Below are 19,753 nucleotides of genomic sequence, written 5' to 3'. Positions count from 1 at the left end.
GTTTTCTATCTATCGGTCTATTGGATAAAAATAAAAAGTCTTCTGAAGGTGTGCCCTTCTGAAATGTTGGATTCTCTCTCATTTCCAGCTCCATATCACTAATCATGGCTAGGAATAATCCATTATATCTGGAAAGTGTTAAGACAGGAACAGGACAAGGAAGATCAAAGCAATCTACTGTAATATCTTATTAAGAAATACATATTTTCTAGCAGTTCGAACTTCATAAGCCTAAGTTAGCAATAAAGTGCTTGAGGAGAGAAGGGGTGTGTGTGAAAGTTTAGATTTTTCACTGAAACATGACCACTGCAAAGGAGTCAAGCTTGTAAAAGAACAGCTGCCGTATATAATTATCATTATCAAAAGCCAGCTGTTCCCTCTCTTGGATCTGCCGGACTTGAGAAGCGTCTGCATAAATAATGGCAACTGAGCGACTGCTAAATAAACTTTTACAAAGGATATTTTATTTGTTTAGATAAGCTAGGAGCTCATATCTAAATATTTAACCAGTTATTTTATGATACAAATGTTAGTTCAACTTTTGCACAAAAGGAACAACTACGAATACATACAAAGCCAGTCTCTCTAGCTGATACCACCCACCCATGTTTTAGCAGTTAATTAGATCTGCATAACCCAAGTAAGGGTAGTAAATCCAACAGCCCTTGTGTCTCTACATTTCTTCCTTCCGCAATGGCCACATTTCTAGTTACATTTCTCCTGACCTTGGCTCCATATCATATGTTCCCTTAACTCTTTCCTGCCTTCCCAAACACTCCTCTCCCTGGATAATTCGGTGACTGGTGATTTTTTAAACTTTCTGTGATTTCTCTTTCTCCACATCTCCAGTGCAAATATTTTGCTTCTTCACTACTTAATGCCTTCAACTAGTCTATGCTCTAATAAACATCAGTGGACACACTCATGTAGATTCCTCTCTACAGTTTGGAATCCAGTTGCATCTGTGCTATATGGTTGCTCAGTTGCATGACTAATCCAGATCAGATGGCTGCCTCCCATGCCAATATTTCTCCTTAATGAGGCCTGCAGCTACTACTGTAGTTCAGTAATATGATCCAGGTCTGTAGATGGAGAAATGTCCATTACATTCCTTTTCATTGTTAATCGCTGCTTGCATTCATTGATATGTACCTTGTCTTCTACCTCAAATCGATGTTCAAAGTCATCAAAAAGAACAAAAGTTAATGCCTAAACAAATAAAGATGTAAAGATGCACATTTAGAAACATTATTAAAATAATAATCAAATCCCCATTTGATTTAAGCTGAATCTAAAGAGCTGTGCCTCATTCTTCTGAAAGAAAAGAGGACAGGGATCAACTAAAGTTCTTGGACAAATTAGTTTTCTTGCTTGGGGATGATGTGAGACAACACCATGACCTCTCTAAACAGGGGCATCTTCAAAAGTCTGTTCTTTGCAGCAAATTTTTATGGAAGTAGAGAATCTATAAATTTAGCAATAGCAGTTAGACTTATATACAGAGTCAGCATATTGCCCCCAACAACAATCCGGGTCCTCATTTTACCCACCTCGGAAGGATGGAAGGCTGAGTCAACCCTGAGCCGGTGAGATTTGAACAGCCGAACTGCAGAACTGCAGTCAGCTGAAGTAGCCTGCAGTGCTGCATTTAACCACTGCACCACCTTGGCTCTAAATTTTGAAATGAATGAATGAATAAATTAAATAAACATGATTATCATTCCAGGACTGTACCGATATGACAGAACTTCACTTCCAAGCATAAAGAGATGTTTTGGTTGTCTAGTCTTCCTATTCGTTCCTTACTTCCCTTCCTGCTTGCACCATAATTTATTAGATAGAAGCCTTGTGTATTAGGATGTTCCTTATTTGTGCTAGCAGTTTCCCTTAATGAGAAATAAACCAGATTTTCCCATTCCAGTGCCCAATAACATTTGGGTGACCCCTGGGGCAAATAAGACGGAAGATTAGGTCATCCATGATTTGGTTCCTTCACACTTCTTCTCTTAGATCCTTTTGATATTTGCGCACCCATCCCTTGTTACTCTTTCTTTGGGGGGAGGGTGCAGTTCTAGATATTTTAACTTACTGTGAATGACTGAAAATTTTGTGTGTGTGTTATTTGTGTCTGTGTTTGTGTGCATCAGGGGTGGTTGCTACCGGCATTGCTGCGGATTCACTTTGAACTCGCTTTGCTGTACGCACATGCGCAGTTGACTATAAATTATATAGGCAGAACATTTAAAAATTATTTTAAAAGATGTCGGGAACTGGTTTAATTTACTTATTTTTTTTAATGAAAATTTTGAAAAAAAAAACTTTTACAAATATTTACTTCCCTCCCCCCCAACCCTTCCCCCCCATCCCCAACTTCCTAGAACCAATACAGGGTATAAATCTTTAACAAAAACATTGTAAAATAAACTTTAAAAAAGTTAATATAATCTTTCATTTGAGCTTTAACTCCTCCTTGCTAGGCTAGCTCTAAACAAATTATATCATTCCTTGTTTCTTTAGTCATAAGCTATCTGAAATTTCTTAGTCCCATATTTATTTTGAGTATAGTCAATCCATCTTCTCCACTCCAGTTTATATCTCTCGTTTGAATGGTCCTTGAGATATGCAGATATTTTAGCCATCTCTGCTAGGTTTGTTACTTTCAATGTCCATTCTTGAATAGTAGGCAAGTCTTCCTTCTTCCAGTATTGCGCCACCAACAATCTAACTGCGGTTATTAAATGCAAAATCAGGTTAATCTCTACAACTGTACAATCAGTAATTATACCTAACAAAAATAACTGAGGGTAAACTTTATCCTTTTTTTAAGAACTGGTTTAGGGGCGTGGCCAGCCTGGGTCACTGCCAGCCTGGGTCAGAGACCAAGGCCAAAATACCACAACCAGTTCACCCGAATCAAAGTGAACCGGCAGCAATCCACCTCTGGTGTGCCTGCTGCCTTTCTATTTCAGTGTGCATTGCCAATCCATAAAGTATAATGTTTTTTTTTTCCTGCTAGGAAGAGGACTATATTTGGAACTCTCCCTTTCCACCTCTGGAAAAAAAGATTAGACAGAACCCCAGTACTATATTCTTTGTAATCCAAACAATCCTCTCTTTTTTAATGGGCAAGGAAAGCTGGTATTATTTATTTTAGTAAATTTAATATTACTTCATGCCATGTCTGGATCTAACTTTTATTCTGTCTTCATGCAGGATCAGCAATGCAGGGATCCCAGGTCTATGGGCCTTCCACATTGGCAGCACCTCCCCATTGGATAACGTGGTCCCAGCTGGAGTGGGTGGGAAGCTTTCTCCCCCTCCAAGAAACACAGAGAGCAGCTCTGTTTATCATAGTGCTTCGGAGTCTGAATACCCTGACTTAACACTTGATTATGCAGATCCCTTCTATGATGGGACTGAAGATGACTTTGAGTACTTGCCTGTAAGCCCCACAAAGCTGGCTCCTGAAATGGGAGCCAGCACTGGACCAAATCTCCACGGTGAATTAGAAGATCATAGCAAGCTAAGGCCTTCTGGTGCTGAAGAGGAATTTGATCTGGAATCTGCACTTCATTACCCGGCATCTAGACATCCTCCATCTTATTCTGTCCTGGATTCTATCTCCTTATTCCCACTAGAGGAAGCACCGTCTGCACCATCTTCTGAAGAAGGGACTCTGTTCTTATCTACCGTGTATGAGAGCCCAATTGAGGCGGTTACTGCCACCTTGTTGAGACGCCCTGGCAATGACGGTGCCCTACCGCCTCAAGAAGATAAGAGAGGCTCCCCTTTAAACCCAGAACCCTTTCCTGTCTACCCAGAGGGTGAAGTTATCCTTGAAAGCTTCCCAGATCACGCTCCTCCCTTCAGCCCCAGGAGAAAGGTCATTGGTATAAATGAGGACATTAGTTTCAACCCAGATGGTAAGTTCACAAGACTTCCTAATAACCTAGTCCTCATGAACTCTAAATTATGTTTGGGACTACTGCTAATGCCACAAGAAGTTCTATGTGGCGGCTGTTATCTTCAAAATCTCTCAGGGCTTACGTATTCTAGGCCAGTGATGGCTTTTTCTTATGGCATGCCACAATTGTGCGCACATGCACTATTGCGCATTCACGCATGCCCACACCAATTCAATCCTCCCCACCCACCTGTGCATGCAGACACGACCCCTCCCCAGGCTCCGGAGGCTTTCCTGAAGCCTGGGGAGGGTGAAAATGGCCTCCCCTGGCACGCCGGAGGCCCTCTTGAAACCGGAAATGAATCATTTCCAAACTTCTGGTTGGCCTGTTGGGGCTGTTTTTTGCCATCAGCAGGCTCCGGAGGCTTTCCTGAAGCCTGGGGTGAAAATGGTCTCCCCCAGTCCTCTGGAAGGCTGAAAATCAGTTGGTGGGCATGAGCTTGCATGCTGGAGCTGATGGCTGGAGTGCCAGCAAATGTGGCTCTGTATGCCACCTGTGGCACGTGTGCCATAAGTTCACTATCGCTGTCCTAGGCCATTGTTCCTTGGCACAGTATGATTTGAAATAACTATTGTCCTTACTATGGTTATGGTTTTAACTGTGTTAATGTATATTAGGGATACAAGTCAGTCATGTACTAAAGTGATCTAGGAGACCAGGCAAATATGCAAATGAACAAACTGTCCTAATTGCTGACAAGAGTAGCAGCCCAAGGGGACATAGAACAAGCCAGGTTGATGATATTTAGCATGTTGGCTGTTGAAAATTATTTATTTATTTAGAGAGAGGAAGTTGATTATAACCCTTTGCATCATGAAACAGGACATCCAGCAGCTGGGAAATGCTGTAGCACAAATAGTTATATTGGAAACTTAATGCATGAATATCCTCTATATAGCAATAGCACTTAGCAATAACTATTGCTATATAGCGTAGACCTATATAACTACTTCATAGTGCTTTTACAGCCCTCTTTAAGTGGCTTGCAGAGTCAGCCTTTTGCCTCCAACAATCTGGATCTTCATTTTACTGACCATGGAAGGATGGAAGGCTGAGTCAGCTTTGAGCCCGTCAGGGTCAAACTCTTGGCAGTGGAAATACAGAATTAGCCTGCAATACTGCATTCTAACCACTGTGCCAAAACGGCTCTATATGCAATCGGTTCACTAATGTACTGCAGTTAACTCCCTTCTTCACCCTTTAGGACAGTGATGGGGAACCTTTTAGACACTGAATGCCCAAACGTGCATGCCCAACAGGGATGGGTCCCTGCCAGTTCTAACCTCTTCTATAGAAGAGGTTCCACAAATCTACCATGCTGTTTAGAACCGGTTCCAGCTCCCTCCCCCCACCCGTCCTCACATCATCAAGATGAAGAGCGAGAGGAGGAATTCTGGGAGTTGAAGTCCACAAGTCTTAAAGCTGTCAAGTTTGAACACTCCTGGTTTTTTTTTCTAAAGGGTTAGGGGTGCAAGGGTCTTGTAACGTGACAGCTTTAAGACTTGCACAATTCAATGCCAGTTTCTGAGCCAACATTTTGGTTGCTAAGCAAGAGCGTTGTTAAGTGAGTTTCACCACATTTTACAAGTTGGCCATGCCCACGCAGTCACATGGCTGGCAAGGCACTCCCACCCGGTCACATGGCTGGCAAGCCACTCCCATCCAGTCACATGGCCGGCAAACCACTCCCACAAAGCAGTCTACACCTACAGAAGAGGTTCTAAAAAATTTTGAAACCCACCACTGCTGCCCAAGTTGAAAGGCTTGTGTGTGTGAATGTGCACACATGTGCATACATGCATACATGTGTGAGTGTGTGTATGCATGCACAAACATGCACACACATGAACATGTGCGTGCAAACATGCGCACACATAGATATGCAAGCATGTGCAGCAGAGACCTGAAGACAGCTGGCCAGCGGGAGGTTGGGCTTCCCCACACTGGTAGCATGGCAAGAGTTAAGATCTTTTTCTTTTGTGTGCTTCTGTTTCACCATTTGTAGGGAAAGAGAAGCTCACAAAAGAAACACCACGGAGATCTGACCTGGGGCGACGGCATGCATGCCAGCAGAGAGGGGTTTGCGTTCCACCTCTGGCACATGTGTCATAGATTCACCATCGCGGCTCTAGGCCATGGGTGTCAAACTCGCGACATCATATTGCTGTCATGTGATGTATGATATTTTTCTCCCCATCACGGAGCTGGGGTGGTTGTGACCTGCACGTCACACATCCGGGCTGCCAGTTTGACATTCCTGCCTAGGCTTTACACTACAGATGATTGATGGGAGATGATGGGAGTTTTCAAATGGTGGCTTACTAAAAAAAAAAAAAAAAAAAAACCCACCTCAGTGAGCCTCCAGCTTTTAACGCCAGCTGAATCTGAGCATTGGGGGTGCCAAGCATTTAGCAGGCCACACTTTTTTGCTGTTGGATTATTTATGAATGGTGCAGATTTCCATTTAGCAAAGATTCTCCCCAAGGAGATCACTCTCAGTCCAATGAAACCCCGAAGCATGGAGAAAATAAATTTCTGCATGGTTCAACACAGCTTTGACACTTCCTTTAGGTCACCATGAACAATAGTTCCGGGCCACAAGCTGTAATGAACTGTTAATCTGTTTTTTCAACAGGCCACTGGGCAAGGTCATGTGCTGGCATAACATCAGATGATGCCCTGCTTTACATTTCAGTCTTGGGTTAAACAATGTTGCTGTCCTGTCCTGGGGCTTAGATGCTGTGAGGGTGTAGATGAGGGGTGGGGATGGGAACAGGCTTAAAGCCTAACCCTATAAAGCCTAAACTGGCTTTAGTTTCAAGGACCTGCTTTTTACCACTGTCTTCCTGCTCAATGAACAGCTGTGAGTTGTTTGTAGGGATCCATCTTGTATGCTGACTATGTCTTTGCTTGGATTGGGAGGCGGTTCTTATAGAATAGAATAGAATAGAATAGAACAGAATAGGTTACTAATAAGTAATCAAATCATACTAGGAAACAAATAAAACCATATAAATTGTAAAGATACAAGCAACATGATTATAATCATAAGTGGGAAGAGGTAGGTATGAGAAGATAAATAGTAATACAGTCTTAGTAAATAGTTTGGCAGTGATGAGAAGGATGAGAAGATAAATAGTAATACAGTCTTAGTAAATAGTTTGGCAGTGTTGTGGGAATTAGTTGTTTAGCAGAGTGGTGGCATTTGGGGGGCCAAAACTGTCCTTGTGTCTTGGTCTGGTGTGCAGAGCCCTATAGTGTCCTTTTGAGGGTAGAGGTTGAAGCAATTTATGTCCAGGATGTGAGGGGTCTAGTTGATAGCTATTCATCTCCTAATTACCTCCCGTTTAGATAATTGTAATGCTGAACTTGGTGTTACTCTTGAAGACCACTTAGAAGTTACTGGTTCAGGGTGCACAGATTTTATAGGTACCATTGCTCTGTGAGCTGCATTGGGTTACTGATGGGCTGCCTGATACAATTCACAGGACTGATGTCATCTACCATATAAAGCCTTTCATGGTTTGAATCCTGGTTATCCACAAGAATATCTTTTTCATATTGTTTCTGCCTGACTGGTAACATCTGGAAAAGTTGGCATGCTCCATGTCTTGGCTTTCAAGCCTTGTCATTTTTTGGGTCCCAGTAGAGATTGAGAGCCATGCCTATCCTGTGGAATGGTTTGTTCCCTGTATTCTGTATGTCAGGGTCTCAAATAGCATCCAAAATTAAATCGGAGTTCCCCACCCACCCACCCAGTTGAACGTTCAAGATCTTGCCCCCATACCCACAAGTCCATCACATGGTCCAATCTCCCACTGCCATGTTGGCAGTTCCACCCATACAGTTCTGGTCAGGTACAGAGGTGCAGAGACAAATGATGACCTTGGCTTTCTAGAAGGAATTTTGTTTTGGCTACATGGCATCTAACTCCATACAATCCCCCCTCCCATTTTCCCACAATAGAAAAGGCATAGTATAATAATAGAAAGTGTGGCAGGCCAAAGATCCAAAAGGAAAGATAGCTGTAGGCCTGACATGCTAGAAAGCTGATCCTGTTGGGTTTCCACAAAGATCTCTTCATTTTGCAGGTCCTGGGATAGGGATGTTCTCCCAAGTAGTAGTTTTTGGTGGGATAGGTGTTTGTCCCTTACCAATGTGTACTATTTACCTTTCTGGACTCCACTATTTGTTGTTAGCTGTTATTTTTCCATTTTTAACTCTGTGGCATAAGCCACATAGAATTACCCAGTGATTGAGGTCATATAAATAAGTGAATAAAATGTTTGTATTGATATGTTTATAATGTAAGGTTCAAATGCAAAGCTCTGAAGGCTCTGCTATGTTTTGTAGAAATTCATAAATAAGATTAATTTTAAAGCAAGGCAAAAAAAAAGCCCATGAAGGACTGCAGAACCAACAACAAAAGAAAAAATGGCTGTTTTGCTTAGTAGCAAAAACTTATCAAAATTACATCTAGAGCAGCTTTATATAAGAGGTGTCACAACTGAGAAGAGCTTAATTTCACGTAAGGGCAAGATCCTTAAATTGGGCTTCAGAAGGTTTGACAGGCTTCTAAAGGAGAAGGTTCTTCTCAAATATCCAGATCTCAAGTAAGGATGAACTGGGTAGAAATGAATAAGACTTTGCATGGTGTTCAGAAAGAGTTGCCATCTCTTTAAATATGGGCAAGATATGTTTTTTAATGGGTATTCCAGTTAGCAACATCTATAGCAGTGGGTCTCAACCTTCCTAATGCCATGACCCTTTAATACAGTTCCTCATGTTGTGGTGACCCCCAACGATAAAATTCTTTTATGTTTTCCGTATTTTTTTCGAAAATATGTGTTTTCCAATGGTCTTTCACAGAACCCCTGTGAAAAGGTTGTTCGACCCCCAAAGGGGTCACGAGCCACAGGTTGAGAACCACTGATCTATAGCTTTGTTTTATATGAATTGAAATATGAATGATGGAAACACAGACACAGCAGCTCAGTTTAAGCATGGCATGGATTAGGTAAAGTACCTTATTCTAGCTTTTCCATTTCATTGATGGGAAGTGCTGGGCTAAATTTTACATCATTCCTAAGCTGATTTGGGATACAGGAAGTAAAGTCAAGTGTATCTGGAGTGTATCATCAGTTGTTCATTCGCTTAATAGTTATTTTTCAAATTAAGTTCAAACATTTATTGTAATATCAAAACATTACAGAATATGTTCAGGAACATTTCAGGGTTTCCTTTTATAAAGAATAAAATATATTTCCCAAGAAGTACAGTACTTCTTATTCTGGATAAACTATAACAGGTCACAGTCTTGATGGAGATTTTCTAGATGAAATTTATAGTCTGAGTTGCCAAAAAGCAGATTAGAAAGTATAAACTCATAATGTTTTGGCTTTGATTTTGAATACAGCCATCGGTCAATTTCAAAAGGCATCTTTACTTGGAACAGCTTACATCCTACAATACCTTTAACACCATCAAATAATAGCTTCTGTCTATCCCAGATCCTTTGGAATGACTTGATACATGGATAAAGATGCCAAATCCAATCTGAACATCTGGCTTACTGTATGACGGACCATAAGAATAGAATAGAATAGACTAACAAAGTTGGAAGGGATCTTGGAGATCTTCTAGTCCAACCCCCTGCTTATGCAGGAAACCCTATACCAGGCGACACCAACCTTTCGGACCTCAAGGACCACTAAATTCATAATTTTAAATCCTGCAAACCACTAATATAATATGCCTAATGACTAGCTGAGTGCGCGTGGCTAGGTGATTATGTGACTGGATGGGCATGGCCAACTCAATGTCACTCACATCAAGGGGCCCTTCACCAGCTTTTACTCACCTCTCCCGTCCCAGCCACTCCTCGCCTGCCCACCCAGGCTCCTTAGGGCCCCAACAGGAAGCAGTTGTTGGAGCTAAGCAGCCACCATGAGAAAGAGTTGCCAAAACAGCTGCCTCAGTTCAAATTGGATCTGACTGAGAAGGAGGCTCAGCAGAAGCACCTCATTGAAGACTACGAGCATAGGCTTTCCAAGCAGGGGAAAGACCTGCGGGAGTGCAAGGCCAGGTACCAGCTCCTGGAGGCTCAGTAAGCTGAGATGGTCAGCCAGTTCCAGACAGTGATGGGATTCAGCCTGTTTGCACCACTTTGGGAGAACCGGTTGTTAACTTTCTGAGCAGTTTGGTGAAGTGGCTCTTAGAAGAAATCATTAGGACAGAGAACCGGTTGTTAAATTATTTGAATCCCACCACTGGTTCCAGGCCATGCAGTCCCACTGGAACAAGGCCCTCTTGCTCTTTGCCACCAGCGGCACTTCCCTCCAGCCTTCGGCCAAAGCCCCGTAACAGCAGTTTGAAGCAGACCCCAAGTCAGAATTTCTGCCCCCCTCTGACCCTTACAAAAAGACCCTGAAGGGGTAGATTCTCTGCAGCAACACAAACGTTCATTGAATGTATTGCCCCAGGGACCGTAGTTTGAGGACCTCGGTTTAGTGCAATATAAAAAATGCAAATAATTTTTCTGCGGACCACCAAAATTTTCTCATGGACCACCAGTGGTCCATGGACCACCAGTTGGTGACCGCTGCCCTATACCATTTCAGACAAATCTCAAAAATGTCCAGTGTTGGCGCATTTACAACTTCTGGAGGCAGGTTGTTCCACTGATTAATTGTTCTAACTATCAGGAAATTTCTCCTTAGTTCTAGGTTGCCTCTCTCCTTGATTAGTTTCCACCCATTGCTTCTTAAATAAAATAAAAACTATCTTGCAACCATATCTGTAATATCAACAAACACCTGCATCTGCTTTGGAAAGGATTTAATAGATTGATAAAAATGCCAAATCCAGCGGCTTCCTGGGAGGAGCCTACTGGTGGAAGCAGCAAAAAATCAGCTGCCTCCGAATTCCTGGCTACGTACCTGTTTAGAGGATCTTCCATCTGACGTCTTATCAGGTTTTCTTATCCTTCAGGCAAGAAGGAAAGAAGAAACTGTTTTGCTGGCAAATGCTCTTCGATTTTTGCAGCTTTTGTGCTTGCAAGGAAAGGGGGGCTAGCCCAAGGCAGAACGGCCGTCCGTGCTGGGAACTTCAAACTGCCTTGTGCAGGACAAAGTAGGTCTCTCCCACTCTGATCAAAGTTTTGTTTAATTTATTCTTATCACGAGCTGGATCCGTTCACTGTGGACATTAATTGCTTATCAACATTTTAGCTTCTTTTCTTTTTCTCCTCCGAAAAATTATTTACTCAGAGGCTTCTAAAATGGCGCCGAGCAGCCTGGTTTCTCCGTTAATAACGAACACTTTTTGCTAGACAAAGCAAATCCTCAAAAGAATTCAAAACAAGAGAGATTGCTTATCATTTGTTTTGGTTTCACAATAGAAGAATTTTACTCCTTTATTAACCTTGCTTATTTGGAAGTTAAATGGTGATGAATCTGCTGAATGGTCTTGTTACAATGTTTACTCACTGAAAGTTTTGCCAAGCCTTAAACTTCAAAATAAAAGCCTCTTTTTTTAAAGCTGCTTATTTAGGCAATAGAGTTTTATTAACTGCAGGCAGATAAATTTTGAAATGGCCTCAAAACCAAATATTAACTTGAAGTCGTCACCCTCTACTTCCAGGGGCACATCCTCAGTGCCTGGCACAAAGCTGCAGCCTCCGCTTCCTACGCCCCCTGCTGGGGATGTGTTAACGAAAGAATTTTTTCTGAGTAATCTAAGCGAGGCTCTTAATGCACAGACAATTAAAATGGAAGATAAATTTAGAGATAATAGAGAGGAGAGAAAAGAGGAAATAAAAGAAATGAAAGAAGAAATTAAAAATGAAATTAAAAGTGAAATAAAAGGACTTAAACAGGAGTTGTATGAGAAATTTGAGGCTAAGGTTGATAAAATTAGAGACGACATGCTGAGTCTTGTAACTGTATTAACAGAACATATTTCTGGAGTGGAAGATACTTTAGAGGTTCTTAATGATGCCAATGCTAACTTGACATTGAAAACAGAGGTGGTGGAACAAAAAGTGGAAAATGCTGAAAAAGAAATTATTATGATACAGTACCGACAAATGGAGTTCGCATTAAGAGTAAGGGGGCTGCGTGAGGAGAAACAGGAGAACCTGAAACAGATCCTATCGGAAGCTTTTGACCGCCTGATGGGAAGACCAGGGACCAATCAAGGCTGGCAAATTGACAAAGCTTACCGCGTCAACTCCTGGCTGGCAAAGCAGAAGCAGCTTCCTCGAGACATCGTTATATATTTTACTACAAGAGAGTTTAGAAATATGGTACTGCAAGCATCTTATAACACTAAGCTTCAAATTGGCGGTCAAGACCTGGTTGTTTTGAAAGAGATACCACCTCCAATGTTAAGAGCCAGGAGAGACTACGCTTTTTTGGTCGAAGAACTCAGAAATCGTCAGATACAGTATAGATGGGATGCACCATTTGGCATCATATTTACATTTGATAAGCAAAGGTACCGCCTCAACTCTGTATGGAAAGCCCGAGATTTTTATTATAATATATTGAAGGCCGGACACCCTGCACCATCTGGACCCAGAGAAAGACCACAAGAAAGACAGGATAGACAGCAAACTACACAACCATCAGACAAGATGGAGCATCTTTCTTCTCTAGAAGTGCAAGGTGCTATGGAACCAAGACCTAGCCGCATGACTACTAGACGTATGGAGAAACAAGCTAAAAAGCAACAGCATCAACAATCATCGGCCATCGATCAAGGATCTACAACAACAAATCTGGAAGCAATGGGAGGAGCTAGACCTAAGGTTAAACAGGCCGTGCAGGAAGCTCTAAAAATGCTTCAACCAACCAAAAATGACAACTAAGATTTTAACATGGAATGTCAATGGACTGAACTCTCCACAGAAGAGGAAGAAAATATTTCATTATCTCAAACAGTTTAAGAACGATGTAATTTGTTTGCAAGAAACTCATATCAAGTCAACTGATCAAAAATATTTGATCAACTCAAAACTTGGTCAACATTTTGCAGCTTCTGCTATGGAAAAGAAGAATGGTATAGTTGTATACTTAAGAAAAGATATGAAAGCTGAATTAATAGAAGCAGATCCCTTCGGAAGATATATTGCTTTAGACTTAATCTTAGAAGGGAAAAAGACATTACTTTTGGGAATTTATGCTCCCAATCAACAGCAAGATAGATTCTATAGAAATCTTCATGCTAAATTAGTACAGTGGGACTATAGTTCCTGTATACTATTGGGTGACTGGAATGGAGTGATAGACACTAAGAGAGATAAGAAGATTTCCCGCCTAAATACCAAGATGCGAGCAAAGTTACCCAAATCTTTCTTTGACATTATGGATGATTTTGAATTGAGAGATATTTGGCGAGAAAGAAATGCAGAGGAATATGACTTCACTTTCTTCTCGGACAGGCATCAATCCCTTTCAAGGATTGATTTTATCCTAACCACTAACGATTTGCTTTCTAGGGTCAAGAAAACAAAGATTGCAGTTAGGGTCCTTTCTGACCATAATCCAGTTTGGATGGAGTTGGGAAGGGTAGTGCAGGCAAGAAGGTCTTGGAGATTGAATGAAAACTTATTTAGATATGAAAAGTATATTAATGATTGTAAAAAATTATTATCTGAATATTTTGTTTTGAATATGAATAAGGGTACATCTATGGAATTTGTATGGGATGCAAGCAAAGCGTATATGAGAGGAGTTTTGATGAATATAAATAAAACACATAGAAATAAGCAAGGGTTAAAACGAACAGAACTGGAAGAGGAAATTAAGAGAAAAGAGCTGGAGTTAACAATGAACCCAGACGATACAAAGGTTAAGGAAGCTATTAACATATTAAAATCTCAATTTGACATGTTGATCTCTGATCAGGTGGCTACTAATCTATTATATGCAAAACACAATACTTTTTGTAATGCAAACAAACCTGGCAGATGGTTAGCTTATCAGATTAGGAAAAAAAGGAAAACTCGAAATATATCTAAACTGTTTTACAGAGGGAAGGAGGTGTTTCAACAGGAAGAGATTCAAAAGGCTTTCTGGGAATTTTTTACAGAACTGTATAAAGGGGATAAAATTAATGGTTTAGACATAGACAAATATTTAGACAAAGAGAAAATACCTTCAGTTAGAGAAGAACACAGGCAAAAATTGAATCAACCAATAACCTCGGGGGAAATCCTGCAGGTAATTAAGCAATTAAAGTTAGGGAAAGCACCAGGTACAGATGGCTTGACAGCGGTTTACTATAAAAACTTACAGTTAGAAATGGTAGAACCTCTTAGAGAATTATTTAATATGATTCAAACGGAAGGTAAAGTCCCTCCATCTTGGAAGACAGCGTTTATATCTTTGATACCCAAAGAAGAACAAGATACTACTCAACCCAAAAATTATAGACCTATTTCATTACTGAATGTAGATTATAAAATTTTTACTAAAATATTAGCAAATAGGTTAATGTTGGTCATTCAACAATTGATACACACGGACCAAACAGGTTTTATACAAGGGAGACAGATGAAAAGTAATGTTAGATTAATTATTAATGCATTAGAATATTTGGGAAAGAACAACCAGATCCCTGCTGCGTTTATATTTTTGGATGCTGAGAAGGCCTTTGATCGAGTTAACTGGCAATTTCTGTTGAAGATACTGCAAAAAATGCAGATAGGAGATAACTTTCTACAGTCAATTAAAGCAATATACCAACAGCAAACAGCACAAATTATAGTCAATGGAAGTCTAACAGACTCTTTTCAAATTGGAAAAGGTACAAGACAGGGCTGTCCTTTGTCCCCATTATTGTTTATTATAACTTTGGAAGTATTGTTGAATAAAATACGGGGCTTGGATGGTTTAAAAGGGATCAAGATTAGGCAGCAAGAATATAGAGTCCGCGCTTTTGCGGATGATTTGGTCATAATATTGGAACAACCGCAGGAATCTAGTATGGTTTTAATGAATATGATTAATCAATATGGTCAAGTGTCGGGCTTTAAAATAAACTTAGGAAAAACCAAAATATTAGCTATAAATATGAATATTAAACAAAAGGAAGAATTAGGAGTGATGCTAGGATGTGAGGTAGTTAAAAAAGTTAAATATCTTGGAGTTAACATTTTAACTTCAAATGGGAAATTATATAAGCATAATTATGAACCACTTTGGCATAGCATACAGACAGAGATGAAAAAATGGGAGAAATTGCACTTATCTTTGCTGGGTAGGATAGCGGCAGTGAAAATGAACATTTTACCAAAATTTTTATTTCTCTTCCAAATGTTACCTATACTTAAAAAAGATGCGAACCTTTTAGAATGGCAGAAGGGTATCAACAAATTTGTGTGGGCAGGAAAGAAGCCGAGGGTAAAGATGAAAATAATGCAAGATGTACGTGAGAGAGGAGGACTGAAACTACCTAATTTAAAAATATATTATGATGCAGTGGTATTATCTGTAATTAGTGACTGGATTCACTTAACCAATGATAGAATATTGAACATTGAGGGACACGATCTGGTATTTGGTTGGCATGCTTACCTGTTATTCAACAAAAAATTGGATAAGAACTTTAAAAGTCATATTTTAAGAAATGCTTTATTGCGGGTCTGGAAGAAATATCAATATAAATTAAATGACAAGATACCCATGTGGGCAATTCCTAGACACGCAATTGAAAATATGAATACAGCACAAAAACAGGACAGAACTACCTACAGACAGCTTCTTACCTCGGAAAGGGGGGTATTACAATTAAAATCTTTAGAGGTATTAAAAGAGGAGAAGGTAGTTCAAACATGGTTCCAGTATGGGCAATTACAGGCTAGGTGGAAAATAGATCAAAAAATTGGTTTTATTCAAGTTGAGGATAATTTGTTTAAACAAATAAGAGATCAAAGCTTAATGCATATAAAGAGGATATATAATGTATTGATACAGATGGATTCGGAAACAGAATTAGTTAAAGATTGTATGATAAAATGGGCTCAAAATATTGAGGAACCAATAATGTTGGATACATGGGAAAGAATCTGGGTAAGAAATGTGAAATTTACACAAGCTCAAAATCTGAGAGAAAATTTTTACAAGATGTTCTATAGATGGCATTTAGATCCTAAAAAGTTGGCTTCTATGTATCCGAATGTACAGCCTAAATGTTGGAGATGTGGTTCTCTCGATGCTACATATTATCATATATGGTGGACCTGCCAAAAGGTTAAAGCATTTTGGATAAAAATATGGTGGGTCATGCAAAATGTTTTTAAAAGAAGGATAAAGTTTAGTCCTCAGTTATTTTTACTAGGTATATGTACTGACTTTACAGTGGTAGAGACCAATTTGACTCTGCACCTGATAACTGCAGCAAGACTGTTGGTGGCGCAATATTGGAAGAAGGAAGACTTGCCTACAATTCAAGAATGGACATTGAAAGTAACAAACTTAGCTGAAATGGCTAAAATATCGGCATATCTCAAAGATCATTCAAATGAGAGATATAAACGAGACTGGAAAAAATGGATTGATTATATACAAAATAAATACGGGACTAAGAAATTCCAGTTAGCCTATGCTTAAGATCAGAAATGATTTAAATTGTTTAAAGTTAGTTCAGTAAGAAGAAGCTAAGGTCAATCTAGAATGTCATTAATTTCTTTATTTCTTTTTTCTCAATAGATTTTAGACTGTGTTAGTTAAAATTCTATACCGTGTACGGGTTCTGGGAAGTCGGGGGGGGGGAAGGAGGAGGGGGGGTGGGGGGGTGGAGGGAGGGAGGGGTACACAAAAAAAAATTGTACTTCAATGTTTTAATGATTGACAAATGATGACATATTTGTGTTTTTTTTTTAAAGAAAAATAAAAAAAGTTCTGTTAAAAAAAAAAAAAAAAAATGCCAAATCCAGCCAGAACATCTGACTGACTGTATGGAGTAAAGGAGTAAATAAACTAGACCACATAAAATCTACTAACAATACATAATTTATTAGGTAAAACGTATACAACATAAAACATAAAAGTCATGGAAGCCTCTCGCCACAATGAGCTCCTCAAACAGTGAAAAGCTGCTATTCCTCAGAGTCAATGAAAAGAACAACTTTCAAATGTGTTTTAAAACTTTAAGGAAAACTCTCCAAAGAGAAGGGTGTGTGTTGCGAAGGAAACATGGAAAATGTTGGCCTCGCCCATGTAAGTGTGCCCACTGAGAATGTTGCTCACCCACATTGCGAGACAAATATTGACTGGTGTGTGGTAGGCCAGGATGCTGTGGAAGAGCATCCTTGTGCAACCTAAGAAGGCTGGCTGGGAATCTGCGAGTCCTTCCAAACCACTGGTGGGACTGGATCAAGAAAAGAATGCCTTGTTCCCTTGTAACCATATGTTTTTCCTTTAGTATTCACATACAGCACTGCCAATGTGGAAACGTGTGAGGATCACCATAGCCAGTGCTCCCAAAATGCATTCTGCACCGATTATAGCACCGGTTTCTGCTGCCACTGTCAGTCCAAGTTCTATGGGAATGGCAAGCACTGCTTGCCAGAAGGTATGTCCATTTACATTTCTAGATGCCACTGAAATGTGTCAGGGATGTCACTGAGATGTCTCTGCACCAGCTCTGTATTTCCTTGGGCAGATGTATGCAACCGCAGTGTGAATAATTCTGCCATCTACTACTAAAACTCTTCCATTTGTAACTTTTCACTGGGCAAAACAGTGCATTATAGGGCATGAAATTTTTGAACCAAGGTACCTCATGTGGGCTAACTTACAAAATGCATCCAAAATCAGATCCCATGATTTTCGTCGGATTGAAATTTGTCAAACGTGTGGATGCTTCAGGGATACTGCCCAGCCACCCTGTCGCCCAGAGGTTCCGTAGGCCAATCCTTCCCTAGTCTTCTAGCGCAGGGGTCTCTAACCTTGGCAACTTTAAGCCTGGCGGACTTCAAGTCCCAGAATTCTGGGAGTTGAAGTCCTCCAGGCTTAAAGTTGCCAAAGTTGGAGAGTCCTGTACTAGAGGCCTGGTAGACACTCCCCTTCAGTTACTGAGAATCAAGAGGATGGGTCTCATCCTATCCCTCTGGAAGCTGCATAGAGTGGCCTCACCATCAGCTGCCTGAGAGTGATTGCCTGCAATCAACTCAGCATGAAGCCAGAAGCAGCATGAAGCAGTTCCCACTGCTTTTTTGCCCTTGGTTATTTTGTTTCTCTATTAGGTAAAAAAATATCCCTGAAATGATGACCCAGCAGGTCTCAGGTTCTTTAGTATAGAAAGAAAAAAAAATAAAGCACATTCTCTGACTTATAGAGCTCGAATAAGTGATTTTAAGTTTGTTTTGAAGCTTAGGTGCAGTGTTGCGCAGACAAACAATATGGGGTTTCCCCCCTTCAATTTCTTACACAAGATAAGAGGTTTTGGTGAGGTTCTAATTGGAAAATGGTGTTCGTGCCCTTTCAGATAAGCCAAGGAAATGTGCAAATGTCCTGTATTTCGTTGTACAATCTTCTCTGAAGTGATTCCCCCCTGCTTTTCTGTGCTTCAGGCCAGCCCCTAAAGAAAACATCTGGAGGGAACCTGGGCAATGAATAAAACTAAACTAAAACGGGATTGGTAGTTGGGGGATCAGTGTATTATTGGAAGACAGCTATTGTTTTAAAATGTTCTGTGAATCAGGTTATGGTATGAAGCCATAATCCGGTTTATTTATTTGGGCCTAGCACGGTAGGTGTTTTATTGACTTAAGTTGAAGAGTTTAGCACGTTTTGGGAACCCTTCTATGGAAGATTTTCCAGTTAGGAATTTTAAATCTTCTTCTTCCACCGTCCTATAGATCAGTGTTTCTCAACCTTGGCAACTTGAAGATGTCCGGACTTCAACTCCCAGAATTCCCCAGCCAGCATTCGCTGGCTGGGGGATTCTGGGAGTTGAAGTCCGGACATCTTCAAGTTGCCAAGGTTGAGAAACACTGCTATAGATATTAACTCATGAAAGAAACCTCCTTGTGTAAAATTTTTCATGATGGTAGTCTCTAGGAACTTCTGGTCCTTAGCTGGCTGATGATGCATTTGCTTCTTAGGGGCTGCTCATCGTCTAAATGGCAAAGTGAGTGGAAACCTCCTGGTAGGACAAATACCGGTACGTTTTAGTGAAGTAGACCTACACGCTTACATCGTTGGCAACGATGGAAGAGCATACACGGCTATCAGCCATGTGCCACAGCCAGCTGCCTCGTCCCTGATGCCATTGGCACCCATCGGGGGCCTGTTTGGCTGGCTTTTTGCTCTGGAGAAACCTGGCTACGAAAATGGCTTCAGTATCACTGGTGAGTAAAACACGACCCGTCAGCCAAACAGATAAGCCTATTTGTTTACTTGCTTACTTACCTATCTACCTATCTATCATCTACCGTATTTTTCAGAGTATAAGACGCACCCTTTTCCCTCAAAAAAGAGAGTGAAAATCTGGGTGCATCTTATACACTGAATACAGCATTTTTGGACTCCCCAAACCCTGTCCCCTTTGCAAAAATGGCCATGCATAGCCTTTAGGAGGCTTCCAGAGTGCTCCTGGGGGGCTGGGGAGGGCAAAAATGAGCGAAAAACTGGTCCTTTTTTGCTTGTTTCCCCCCCAGCCCCCAGGAGCACTCTACAAGCCTCTTAAAGGCTATGCATGGTCTTTTTTTGGACAAAAAACAGGTCATTTTGGGGAGGACTGAAGAGGGCAAAAACTTTTTTTAAAACATTTGCCTCTTC

General features: G+C 40.6%; 1 protein-coding gene across 1 annotated transcript in view; it reads left to right on the top strand.

The window, feature by feature from the left end:
* Positions 1–19,753, top strand: part of NID2 (nidogen 2) — an 80,833-nt gene that overhangs the window by 23,085 nt on the left and 37,995 nt on the right. The window contains exons 4-6 of the mRNA XM_087728419.1: positions 3,214–3,923; positions 17,394–17,543; positions 19,078–19,323. Of these exons, the coding sequence (XP_087584545.1) occupies positions 3,214–3,923; positions 17,394–17,543; positions 19,078–19,323 (1,106 nt within the window). The remainder of the gene's footprint in view (positions 1–3,213; positions 3,924–17,393; positions 17,544–19,077; positions 19,324–19,753) is intronic.

This window comes from Thamnophis sirtalis, unplaced genomic scaffold (genome assembly GCF_051295495.1).
Source record: "Thamnophis sirtalis isolate CommonGarterSnake01/CBP01778 unplaced genomic scaffold, rThaSir2_p1.2 scaffold_1, whole genome shotgun sequence".
Lineage (NCBI taxonomy): Eukaryota > Metazoa > Chordata > Lepidosauria > Squamata > Natricidae > Thamnophis > Thamnophis sirtalis.
Note: the sequence above shows the minus strand (reverse complement) of the source record. Positions and strands in the feature narration are given on the sequence as shown.